At 46.8% G+C, this 12401-nt stretch overlaps 1 protein-coding gene across 3 annotated transcripts in view; it reads left to right on the top strand.

Annotated features, from left to right (window-relative positions):
* The first annotated feature begins 997 nt into the window (after nucleotides 1-997).
* The window catches only part of ANKRD10 (ankyrin repeat domain 10), a 35098-nt gene continuing 23694 nt past the window's right edge, over nucleotides 998-12401 (top strand). Inside the window, exons 1-4 of one of the 3 annotated variants that reach the window (XM_087435847.1) lie at nucleotides 998-1355; nucleotides 5498-5650; nucleotides 10445-10536; nucleotides 11788-11823. In XM_087435847.1, coding sequence (XP_087291973.1) covers nucleotides 1146-1355; nucleotides 5498-5650; nucleotides 10445-10536; nucleotides 11788-11823 — 491 coding nt within the window. In that variant the 5' untranslated portion in view covers nucleotides 998-1145. Of the gene's footprint in view, nucleotides 1356-1596; nucleotides 1784-5497; nucleotides 5651-10444; nucleotides 10537-11787; nucleotides 11824-12401 lie in introns of those variants that run through there. The other 2 variants (XM_004423174.3, XM_087435846.1) reach the window with 2 other exon arrangements.

Consider the following 12401-nt stretch of genomic DNA (forward strand, 5'->3'; position numbering starts at 1 on the left):
ATTACAAGGGCGCGGCCGAAACCTCAGGGGACCCAACATCCTGCGTGCAGGGGCTGGAGGGTCACAAACTCAAACCTGCGGCTCCGGGGAGCTTTTTATTAAGGGGCAAGGGTTTCTCCGCAGAGGTCGCCGCCGCTGGGCTGCCCTCCGCGCGCTGGTCAGGACACCGCCGGGCCTGGGGTCTCGGCAGGGGGCGCGACCGAGAACCCACCCTACCCGCCAGGCAAGGGAGCCGCCTCGGCCCCGCCCCCTACTCCAGCCTCCCTCTCCCCCGCCCCTCACTCCCGGCCCCAGAGCCCGCTGCTCCAGGCATCTGCTCCATGCCCGGCCCCGCCAGGCCTCGTCCCTGCTCCAGCCTCCCTCCTCCCCTTCCGCGCCCCGCCCCCTCCCGCCCCGCTCGCGGCCCCAGCCCCAGCCGCTCCGGGCGACTGCCCCCTGTCCGGCCCCGCCAGGCCCCACCCCTGCTCCCGGCCCCAGCCCCCGCCGCTCTGGGTGTCTGCTCCCTGCTTCCGGCCCCACCCCCACTGCCGGGGCCAGCCTCCGCCACTCCCAGTGTCTGCTCCCTGCACGGCCCCGCCAAGCCCCACCCCTGCTCCGGACCCCAGCCCCCGCCGCTCCGGGCGACTGCCCCATGTCCGGCCCCGCCAGGCCCCACCCCTGCTCCCGGCCCCAGCCCCCACTGCTCCGCAAGTCTACTCCCTGCCCAGCCCCGCCAGGCCCCGCCCCACTGCCCCTGACTCCACCCCTGGTGCACCAGGCCCCGCCTCCAGGCCCGGCGTCTCCGGTCGCGGGCCTCAGCCCCGGCCGCCGCAGGCCCCACCCCCTGCTCCCGGCCCCGCCCTCAGCCCGGGCCGCTTCTGGTGTCTGCCCCACGTCCGGCCCCGCCCCAATGCTCCTGGCCCCGCCCCCGACACTCCAGGCCCCGCCTCCAGACCCGGCGGCTCCAGGCGCCGGCCTCAGCCCCGCCGCCACAGGCCCCGCTCCCGGCCCCGCCCCGCTCCCTGTGCGCGCTCGGCTCGGCAGCCGGCGGGACGCGGTGGCGGCGGCGGCTGTGCTCCCGCTCCTTTGTGCTCCGGCGCCGGCTTCTTGGGCCCTCACCGACGCGTCTTCTCGGCCCACCAGCCCGTGCCTCCTGGTGACAGACCATGTCGGCGGCGGGAGCGGGAGCGGGCGCGGAGGCGGGCTTCTCGAGCGAGGAGCTGCTGTCGCTCCGCTTCCCGCTGCACCGCGCCTGCCGCGACGGGGACCTGACCGCGCTCTGCTCGCTGCTGCAGCAGACGCCGCGCGCCCACCTGGCCGCCGAGGACTCCTTCTACGGCTGGACGCCCGTGCATTGGGCCGCGCACTTCGGCAAGGTGGGCCCGGGCGCTTTAAGGCGCCATTTTCCGCGGCTTTCCTGTGGGGGTCTGGGAAGGTGGGGGCTGGGGCGCGAGCGGCGCGGGGCGTGCCGGGAGCGCGGGGCGGAAGCGGGGTTGGTGGTGCCCCGAGGGGCCCGCGGCGCATGTGCAGCCGCGGCGCGGGCGGTTGGGGCCCCGAGGGGGCGCGGGGCGTGCCGAGAGCGCCGAGCGGAAGCGGCCCTGGCGGCGCCCTGAGGGACGTGGGGCGCATGTGCGGCGGCGCAAGTTTCAAACGGGGGCGGCTCCCCGGAGGCGCTTTCTTCCCGGAGGCTCCGCCCTGCCCTGTAGGGTCGGCCAGGCGCCGCTCCGCGCCTGCGGTCGGGCGGCGGTTCGGGCGCACCCCCGGCGGCTGTGCCGAGGACCCGGGCCGCCCGCGTTCGCCCGGTGTGCGTGGTGGTGAAGAGGCGAGGCCCCGGGGCGGCGCGAGTCCCGGCTCCTCTGAGAAAAGCCGCGGGGCGGCGGGGACGGGCGCTGGGGATCGCGGGGTCCCCGTGCGGTTGCTGGGGGGGCGTCTGTTGGATAGCGGGGGGAGGCTCTGGGATTGTGGGGGGCCCCGTGCGATTGCGGAGGGGGGCTTGTGGGATTGCGGGGGGCCCGTGCGGTTGCTGGGGGGTCTCGGGGATTGCGGGGAGCCGTGTGCGGTTGCGGAGACGTGCGATTGCAGGGGGAGCCTGTGGGAGTTGGGGAGCCCTGTGGGGTTGCGGGGGGCCTATGGCGTTGCAGGCGGAGTCTGTGGGATTGTGGGGGCTCTGTGCGGCTGCGGGGGGGCGTTGTGACTTTGCGGGCCCTGCGAGGTGCTCGCTGCGCCGGTACCCCCGCCTGGGTTCCGCTCCCGAGGCGCCCCCCTCCCCTCGCCGCTGCTCGGCGGCGCGGGGGTCGAGCGTCCGGCCTGCGCCCCGGCCCCGCTGGAACGAGCGTGTGCCCGGAGTATCCGGGGACAGCCTCGCTGTTAGCGGAAGGTTGTGGTCTGGATGATTTCGGTGGCGGAATAACCTGGTTAAATTGTAAAGACGATTGTGAAAGATGAATAGGGACATTTAAAGAATGGTTTAAGGGAATTTTGTGTCGAATGTTGTCTGTGTGTTTCCAAGACTCTTAGTTTGCCCAGGTTTAGTAAAATCAGTGGTGGTAGTATTAAGAGCATTTAAATTACTGTAAAGGGGTTAGATTAGGTAGATTTATCTTCTTGTGGAGCCTTTACATTCCCCTTCTTTGTATTATTATTTTTTTTAGTTATTTAAAAACTTGAGAAGAACAGCGTGCTACTTTAAATTTTTAGAAGTTTAGATAACGTGTTCCAGATCTGTGCCGTAAATGGGGTTATTTGGCCAGACAGCTAGTCATAGTGAGATTCACGATGCGTTTCAAAAGTGACTTTAATGATTGAGATTTATATACCAAAATTCAGGGACAAATAAAAATATTTTGTCTCTGAAATGATGAGGTTGGGTTGAAATAAAGAAATGGTTTTGCAGGAATATATGCAGGATAATGTGAAATAAGTTATTCCAAGAAGTCTTGAATGTCTTAATGTTTTTGTTACCAGCTGATGAAGTTGCTTTACTTTGCTCTTGGTGCTGCATTCACAATACAGTTGTATCTTTTGGGAAACAGTTATTCCTCTCATAAAATGGAAAAGTCAGATTTATTTTAGTGGAAGAAATGAAAGGGAGTTATGAGGGAGGTCAATTAAGTTAATCAACCGTGGGCTGTAAGATCGCCGTGGCACCGGTCTCTAAAGTCGTGCTAAGATAGTACCAGTGGCTGAAAATGAGCATCCATGGGAAATCAGTCTTAACACACAAAACTCTCTTTTGTGCCCTTCTCCCTTTAGCCTTGAATGTAGATTTCCCAAGGCAATCAGTAATCTGAGGCATTATCTCCCTCCTGAGTGCATCTTGCTCTGGTTTATTTTTACATTAAACTCTATGTAACTCTCCGAGCATTGGTTCTCAACATTTTTGTCTTGATGTGTTTTGGGGAAAGACACCCCTGTAACAGGCAAGGACAGCTTTTTTTGGGGGGGGGGAGTCCTGATCGTCCCTGTTTTGGTTGAGAATGGTGCTATTTATTGTGTGACAATGGAGAATGACAGTATTATATGACAATCTGGTACATTCTGTAGAATGTTTAAAGCCTAATTACAAATAGTCATTTGGAATATTTATCAACCCAAGGGTGCCTCCAGGTATCTCTAGGGATTAAAAATAACCATAACTACTTTAAAATGCTTAAAGTGGTAAGTTTCATGTTATGTGTGTTTTGTAACAATAAAAATAAAACCAACTGAATTCACTCTTTGCAAGTCTCTACTTCTGTAGAATGTGAGTAGTAGATTAACCTTGGAGACCCAGTGATGTAACTAGAGGCATTACTTTATTGTTTTCAGCTGTCTAATCGTTATGACTGTATCATCTTAGATACAGAAGGGACTGTAGAAAGCATCATTCAGTGGGTGAGAAAAAGCTGTTGGGCAGAAATTAGGCCAGGACTCAGGGCTGCAGGCTCCCGTTCCAGTCTCCCCCCCCCCCCCTTGCCAACAGCTTCCCTCCTTTTATATACATTTAAGCCTGTGCTCTTATGAACTCTCCCAGCTTTCAAGTTTGTGTTCCTAGAAATGTGCCAGTGTGCACAAGTTACCTAACCTCTTATGAACCTTATTTGTTCCCGGAGGACTAAACATTAGTATTTAAAATCTCTAATTACACCTTGCTTTTACAAGCTTTCCCATTGAACAATATATTTCCAAAGTTCCAAGCGCAGTTTCCTAAATTGAACTCAGAGGTAACAGATTTAAGTCCAGGGAGCCCTCAATTGATGTTAAGATTAACTGCTTTTGGAATGCCAAGTGATTTTTATCCTTGTTTCATTTCTGTTGGATTTGAGACCTGTTCATCTTGTCACTACTATTGGCACTTTGAGTTTTCAGTCAGCCCATTAATAAAGGCAGTACATAAAAATGTACCAAAGTGATGTCTCTCTGTTAGCCCTCACTCCCAGATTCAAATTCCATGAAGACAGAGATCATGTTTTAAATCAGTGTAATCCTAACTGTGAGAGTTCGTCTCAGAAAAATGTTGATTGCAGCAGTCTGTCCTTTGCAAGGAAAGGCTTAAGTTGCTGAAAGAGGATAAGAGACTTGGGGAGGGATTGGAGTGTAGCTATTTGCTCTTCATTTGAGGTCTGTCCTCTGGAAGAGAATTGTTGGCAGTTAGAGCTTTTTGACTAGCTCTGCTTTGTGCTTCGTGAGGGGAAACGGGGCAGCTCAGGATCCAGGATTTTAGGACTGCAGGCCTTCTCCGACAGTGCTTGGCACATGCTAGGCACTTGCTGAGTACTTGGTGAGTGTGATGAATTCTTTTACCGAGAGACTGGTACAATATCGGTGCCTGGCTGCAGTCTTGTGTTGACTGACGCGTGTGTCTTCATTGTAGTCACCTGTTAGGCGCAGGGCTCAGCTGTGCTCTAGGCCTTTTTTGCATTAGTGCGGGGGTTCTATACAAACAGTTTGAGAAGACTGAGTGCTGCCCTCTCACTTACTTTACACATCTTTTCTCTGAGAAAATAATCTGGAGGGTGGGCCTCACCTGAGTAGTTATCGAATGCTGTGTTGTTAAAGGTGTGCAGAGTACAGTTGTGCAGGCTGCAGAAAACAGTCTTTGACTATGAAGAGTTTACTGTGGCTACACAAACCTTTTTAACCCACCAATCACTTTAACATTTTTATTCTTTAGTGTATGAAAGTGGCAAAACCTAGTTTTGATTGAAGTCTTTGAATAATGCAAGCTAATCTTTTCTGATTTGGGCTTTTTCAGTTGTAGGAAAAACAAAATACTGAAATTTGTGTAGTGTCAATCTTTTTAACTTTCTGTTCCTATGTACCAACTTTTTTTACAAGAACAAGGAAGAATGTTCTTTTAAATGCCTTTTAAAATTTGTATGGCATTGGGAAGGAATGACTTACTTTGTTCTCTAAAACAGAAAAAAAAATTGGTAACCAAAAATGCCACATCTGTTATAGAATTTAGATTCTTTGTGTAATGTTTAATAGTATACTGACATTTATGCGTGTTTCATCCCCTCTCTTGCTGTTTTTGAAGTTGGAGTGCTTAATACAGTTGGTGCAAGCTGGAGCCACACTCGATGTCTCCACCACGCGTTATGCACAGACCCCAGCCCACATCGCTGCTTTTGGGGGACACCCTCAGTGCCTCATCTGGTTGATTCAAGCAGGAGCCAGCATTAACAAGCCGGTAAGGGAGTGCGATGGTTGACGTGGTTTGTTTGTTTTCTTTTTCCAGTTATAATTACATGGTGTTGGGTTTTAAATTGAGGCCTTAATTAGAGTTTGATATTTTGACGCGTGGGCTAACTGGAATTTATGTTTATTGAATTATTTGTGGATAATAGGCCCTTCCCATAGCAGTGCTTTCACTTGTATGGTTTTTTTGTGTGTGTGTGTGAGGAAGATCAGCCCCGAGCTAACATCCATGCCAATCCTCCTCTTTTTTGCGGAGGAAGACTGGCCCTGGGCTAACATCTGTGCCCGTCTTCCTCCACTCTGTATGGGACACCGCCACAGCATGGCTTGACAAGCGGTGCGTCAGTCTGCGCTTGGGATCTGAACTCAGGCCACCAGCAGCAGAGCGAGAGTACTTAACCGCTACGCCATGGGGTAGGCCCCCTGTTGTACGATTGACTGACCCGCAGGATCCAAGGTGATTTGCCCAAGGTTACAGCTGGTAACTGAAGGGGCTGGCCTTGAGCCCAAGTTTCCTGGCTCACCTGCTCACAGCTGCCTTAGCTTCATTTCCACAGATAATTGTGGAAACACATCGATGCTAGCAGAAGAATGGCTATTAAATCGTCTCCGTGTTTAAGTTAGCATTAGCTGATTGACCAGTGTGACTTCATGTTGCTTCAGTTACAAGTTGGGGGTGATGACTAGATGCAGATAAGTAAACAGGTGTCATGTAGGAAGTGACTCTCAGACGCCAAATGCAAGGATTTTGTATTTAAGTATAGAAACATGAACATGAGAGTGCCAGTTTTTTCATGTCTTTTCAGTATTCTTTTCACTTCAGTGACCAAAAAACCACGAGAAGAGTGTTTAGCTTACTGGGGACTCTTTTGCCTGGACAGGTGTTTGGGTGTAGAAGACTGACTGGAGCAGCCCCAGACTTAGCCCCCTACCCCGAGGGTGCGTTCCTCCCAGGGACTTGTGCCTCTGGCTTTCTAGCTATTCTTTCTGCCTTTCCACTTTTCTCTTCCCCTTTATCCTATTTCTATATGCTTTTCTACTAATGTCATCAAGGGCATACTGTGTGCAAGGTAACTTTTATTTCCTGCTTTTGTCTTTCCTAAGGTTCATCCCTTGATGATAACCAGGTATAAAGTTGTTGCGAGCCCCTCTCCTGAAGATAACTCAGCTACCCACCTAAAAAGCAAGTCATTGAGGAAAGCAGTTTTTAGGAGTGGATCAGTGGGCAAGGGGAGTGAAGGATCAGAGGACGATTTGTACCCGGTAGAAGACTTTTAGTAGAGAGGATGTACAAGGAGAGCCCTGGATTTTAGCCCTGTTTCTGTTACTAAACTAGAACTTGGGAGGTGGGACAACTTTTAGGCTTCACCTGCTGCCTCTTCCTGTCTTCCTTCAGCCTCCACGCAGTGATTTGTGGCTTTTATCCCTGTACCCAGAAGTCATGAATTGGCAGCTGTGTACCATGATTTCACGAGGCATTGCCTTTCCTTCCACTTGTCTCATTCCTGGTTCTGCATTTTCTCTCCTCCTTTCTCCCGGTAGCAAGGGCACCCAGCTTGATTCTACCCTCCGCCTCCTCATCTCTCTGGCCTTGGGCAAGTCATTTACTTGGTCTGTGGTTAATCTCCTTATCGATAAACTATGCATAATCCATAAATGGCAGTGATTAATATTTAGTATTAATATAGAATTTAAGTTTAGAATATTCTTTATGTTAATTTTCATTAAATTGTTACATATTATCTGTTTTTGAGAGATCTAATGAAATTGTCTAACAGTGCTTTTCAGACCCTTTTAAATTTAGAAGCCCCTTTTTCATATAATATGTTACAGCAACTCAATCTTTTCCACAGAGAGAAGGTTTGCAGCTCTGCCCGGGCCGTCCTCTGAGCTGCTCTGCATAGCACTGCGTGGGGATCTCTGAACTCTGCTCCCAGCTCCCACGCTCTCTGCAGCCGTCCCTGTGTTTAAACTGCCCACCTCACTCTACATCCCCAGTCCGCTCGTGAACAAGGATGTCACTCGGGTTTCTTAAGCGTCCTGGCGTTGCTCCTGAAAGGGTTGCAGTGCTGTGGTCTCGTGCTGAGCTTCAGTCTGAGTCTCAGGTGTCGTCTTGCTCTGTTAGGTGGCAGTTGGACTGCTGTGGTGGGCACCCAGTGGCTCTTAAGGTCCCAGGAGCCCTTTTGTTGGCTCTCCCAACACACTGTTGACTCATCTTGAGGTAGACAGTTTTTCTCATTTCCTACATAAAGTGTTATAAAACCAGATCCAGGTGTTTCTTGTTCTTTTTTTGTCTGTGCATGTAACTTTTTTGAACCTAGCATAGCATTTCTTCTTAGTAACATTTTGTTAGGGCCGGCCCCGTGGCTTAGCAGTTAAGTGCTCGCGCTCCGCTGCTGGTGGCCCGGGTTCGGATCCCGGGTGTGCACCAACGCACCACTTCTCCGGCCATGCTGAGGCCGCGTCCCACATACAGCAACTAGAAGGATGTGCAGCTATGACATACAACTATCTACTGGGGCTTTGGGGGAAAATAAATAAAATTAAAAAAAATAATAACATTTTGTTAATTTTAATCCATCTTCTAGTCTTAATCTTTTGGCATGTTAGTTACTAAGCATTCTAAGTTCATTTTCCTCGAGTTTAGTAGAGACTGTGTCTGCCATTGCTAAGGTTGGCATGAGGGGTTGCTGGAACTCAGATGTACTGTCTAGAGGCTCAGTGTTCTACGTTTACCCAAAGAGGAAGTGAAGGTAGTTTCCAAGTGATTTAGTTTTGGTAGGTCTATAGTAACTACCCGTGAGGATCACTTTTTTTTAAGTGTTTGCAAGTCATCTCTTTAATATCCCTTCTAGAATTTTGCTGGTATTTGATGTTGCCTTTAGGTTTTTGTAAGTAAATTAGAAATAAGATTTTTCTTTATTAAAATTCAAGGTGACTTGTCTGTCTTCAGATTTCTGGCACCTCTTCCAGTTTCCTTTATTACTCAGTTTGCCAACTATAGTTCTAGAATCATACTACAAACTATTTGGTATTTTTGAAATGTGACTGGTCTGAGCTTGAGATGTGAGTGACCTTAAAATGGCTCTTTACTCTTCCTCTCTTGGCTGCAGTGTTCTTTTAAATAGTGTTTGTTCTGCCCTTCCCAGCTTCACGATGTTCTCCTTGTATAACACAAAACAGGAGCTGGGTAGTTTTGCTTTTTCTCTGTCATCTGGCATATCCCACCATCTACATGAAAGAGTAGAGAAAACCCTTACTTCTTCTTCTTGTTCCAAAGGTAGCTTTAAAAACGCTTTTTTTTTCCTTGAGCTTTTTTTCTTCCCCAAAACCTTATCTAGATCTCAGTTCTTCTTTTCCTGGCCATACTTGTATGTAATTTTTATTTGGCCTTATTATGTGCCTTCTCTCTGCCGTCCCCCACTTTTGGGGAGGATAGGGGTAGCTTTTTGTTTTTTAAAAAATCTGGGTTCACTAAATAGTTCTCTGTACATGGTTTTCTGTGTTTCTTTCTTCAAAAATGGGATTATTCTGTTTAGAACTTTACATCACTTTTGAGCTTATTTTTAAATAAATACATACACTTTTCTCTCCACCAAGCAGTCGAGTCTTTCACACTATATTTTTCTGTAAAATAATCTGCCACTCTTTCTTTTTACTTTTGCCTTCGCCTCAGTTTTTCCCCTTGAGTTTACATGCATTGGTGAAGGAGCTCACATGTTGACTGAATTGATGAACTGTTTTCTCAGTGCCATGTACTGTGGCCTCACTCCTGCTGTATATCTTTATTCCTTAATTATGTGTAGTCTTCTTCTGCCAAGTTCAGCTTCCAGGGATGTGGAAGTATGATTGATTCAGGAACTGTTGCTTAGCCAGTTGGAATTACCCAAGAAGAAAGTCCTAATTCAGTTTCTCTAATAGAAATGAGTTCCTTCTCTTGATTGCTGCGTCTTTCTTTACCTCTTGTTTACCTGAGAGCCTATGAATGAAGTTGTATTTCAGATTTTTTCCATTCCTGTGGTGTAAGCTAATTCGTCTTTTTTGGACCACTACGTTAATCTCCAGAGTCGTACCCCTGAGTCTGCTCGCTTCCTCCACCTCCTCCAGCCTGTTTTCTGAAGTGTAAATCTGATTCTAATGCAGCCTTCCTAAAAGTCCTTGATCGAAGTTGCCCATCACAGACAGCCTGAGTTGTATACGAAGCTGGCTGTTTGACCCTTGTGTTCTCCCTTCTCATCTTTTCCTGACCCTTGAACATCAACTGTCATGTCTAAAGTGTAATCCTAATTCAAGTTCCAGATAAAAAGTCCCAGGGAGGCACTGATGTTGTTTAGACTCAGGCTAGCCTGGTGGTGACATAGATGAACGAGGGTAGCGTGGACCAGACGTTCGATATTAGGTGCTTGGCCTTGATTCCTTTTTCTTTTTTTTTTTTTTTTTAACTTGTCAGAGGATAGTTATTTGGGGTTTTATATACAACACATTTGTGCTAAGATCCAGCATAAAATGATTTCTAAACTGCCATCTGGAGTGTCTGTTGTCACTGCTTGAGCGGCCCCATGGTTTTTTTTGTTCTTCGCCTGAGAATTCAGGAGAACATGCCCCTTCTGTGGTCTGCTTTTATTTTCTCTTCACACCTACATTTCTTTTTGTTCTGCTTCAAATTTGGCTCACCGTATTTTATTTCAAAGATGAACGGGTGGTGCACAATCTGTGTAATTTACTTTACTATGTAGAAGTCTTGTTGGATCTGTGTATTTGTGTCTGTCGCTTTTTGTTGTTTCAGGACTGTGAGGGCGAGACTCCCATTCACAAGGCTGCTCGCTCTGGGAGCCTTGACTGCATCACTGCCCTGGTGGCTAACGGGGCTCACATCGAGTAAGTGTCTTCAGTTGTTCCTCCCAGCCAAAGCTATAGTCAGAGATGGTGTGTTTAGAGCAAGCAAAGGTCCTGAACTTTGTTTTTAACATTAGTAATATAATTTTTCTTTTTAGATCAGTTGGCCTTAGTTAGCAGAATTGTTGTGTGGGTTAAGTTGACCACTAGCAGAAGGGGCCTTAACTTCTCAGCAGCCTCAGGATTCTTTCCATGAGAGAGCATATATTAGGATGGAAAGAAGAATTAACTAACTAAATTTGGAACCTGGCATTGTTGACTTTGCCACTAACTAGTTGTGTCAACGTGGGCAAGTCTTCAGACTTTTCTTTGCCAAGTTTTAATTTCGAAATGAGGGCCTTGAATTGAATTAGAATACCTTTTCAGGCCTCTTTGGCTCAAAAACTTCTTGTGAACAGTTAGCTTTTCTAAATTTTGATTTCCTCATCTTTTAGCAGATGTGAGAACATTGTGTTTTAAAGCCTATTATGACTTTTAATGATTTATAACTCCTTATAAATTGGAACTATATACATTAAAGACTCAAACTCTGAGCTTTTGAGACTGATGGCATTATTTCAGAGTATCCTTATTTTAGCCTGGTTTACATCAACTAGCTTATTTATGGTTTGATAGAAAAATATTTAAATGTATTAATTTAAAAATGTGATCTTGTATGCAAGTCATTAGCTAGCCATGGTATACATTTACTTTAGGTATTAAATTTATTTGTATTAACTTTCTTTTAAAGATTTATATTATAAAAATTTTTCTTCTGCAGTTACAGCATTAACAAAATGGATGCAGTTTTCACCCTTAAATGTTGAGTGTAAGCTATAGAGCTGTAATAACCAAAATAACTATGATAATAGCAGCTTTTTTGTTTTACCTTGAGTGTCTTGAATATTTTATAAAAATTAATTACAAACCACTTTATTCTAATTGGAAATGTGAAAATTTAGGCTTTGGAAAAAATAAAACCCACAAAACTAACTTAGTTTAACCCTTTGGTTTCCACTTCATTGTTGTGACTCTGTATTACAATAAATATTGAAAACAGATCCTGGACAGCAAAACTGTATAGGTTAATGCAAGGCCTGTCTAATGCCAGGGGCTGTCATTAGGCTCTTAGGATCTTAGCCTCTGTTCCATTAAGTATTATAGTTCAGATCAGTCATTAGATTGGGCTTGGATCATTAACTTACGTAGCCATTTAGTATTATAAATATGACCGTATTAACTGTTACATTGCAGGGAACCTTGTGACTTCATATGTAGTTATGACTTAAGGTAATGTAAAAACAGTTGATCGTGTGAATACATATTATACAATTTGAAAAACACTGAGATGATTCTCAATGGATTTCTTTAAAGCAAAGTTATAGATGCAGTTTTCTTAGCTGTATTTAGATTAAAAACTCAAATCTTTAATTTTATTAATAGAAGCTTTGAATATAAAATACAGAGTCATATAAAATAATTGATTTAAATTGCTTAGTTGTCATTTATTGAAATAAAGAATAATTAGAAGTTGATCTTTTTAATGACTTATTTTTCTAAACAAAACTCTAATTGGTCCTGAACATTTTATTACTGAGATGTTAGTTTTATTCATTTTAATGGATAGCTTAGTCCTTTGAGCCAATAAATATCTATCGCTGTGTCCTTTTTTTAATAGGTGTCTTTTTAAAATCACATCATTTTATTTACAATTCTGTCCTTGGTTACAGGACCCTCGAGTGTCTTTTTTCCACCAAGTGTGACTGAGCATGGCCTCGAGTGCCAGTCTGTTTTTCCTTCTCAGTATAAGAGCCACTCTCTCAAGACCCTGCATTATGGTGATGTCCCTTGATTGAACTTGCAGATAT

This window comes from Ceratotherium simum, chromosome 10, assembly GCF_057802395.1.
Source record: "Ceratotherium simum simum isolate JZ-2026a chromosome 10, ASM5780239v1, whole genome shotgun sequence".
NCBI classification, from domain to species: domain Eukaryota; kingdom Metazoa; phylum Chordata; class Mammalia; order Perissodactyla; family Rhinocerotidae; genus Ceratotherium; species Ceratotherium simum.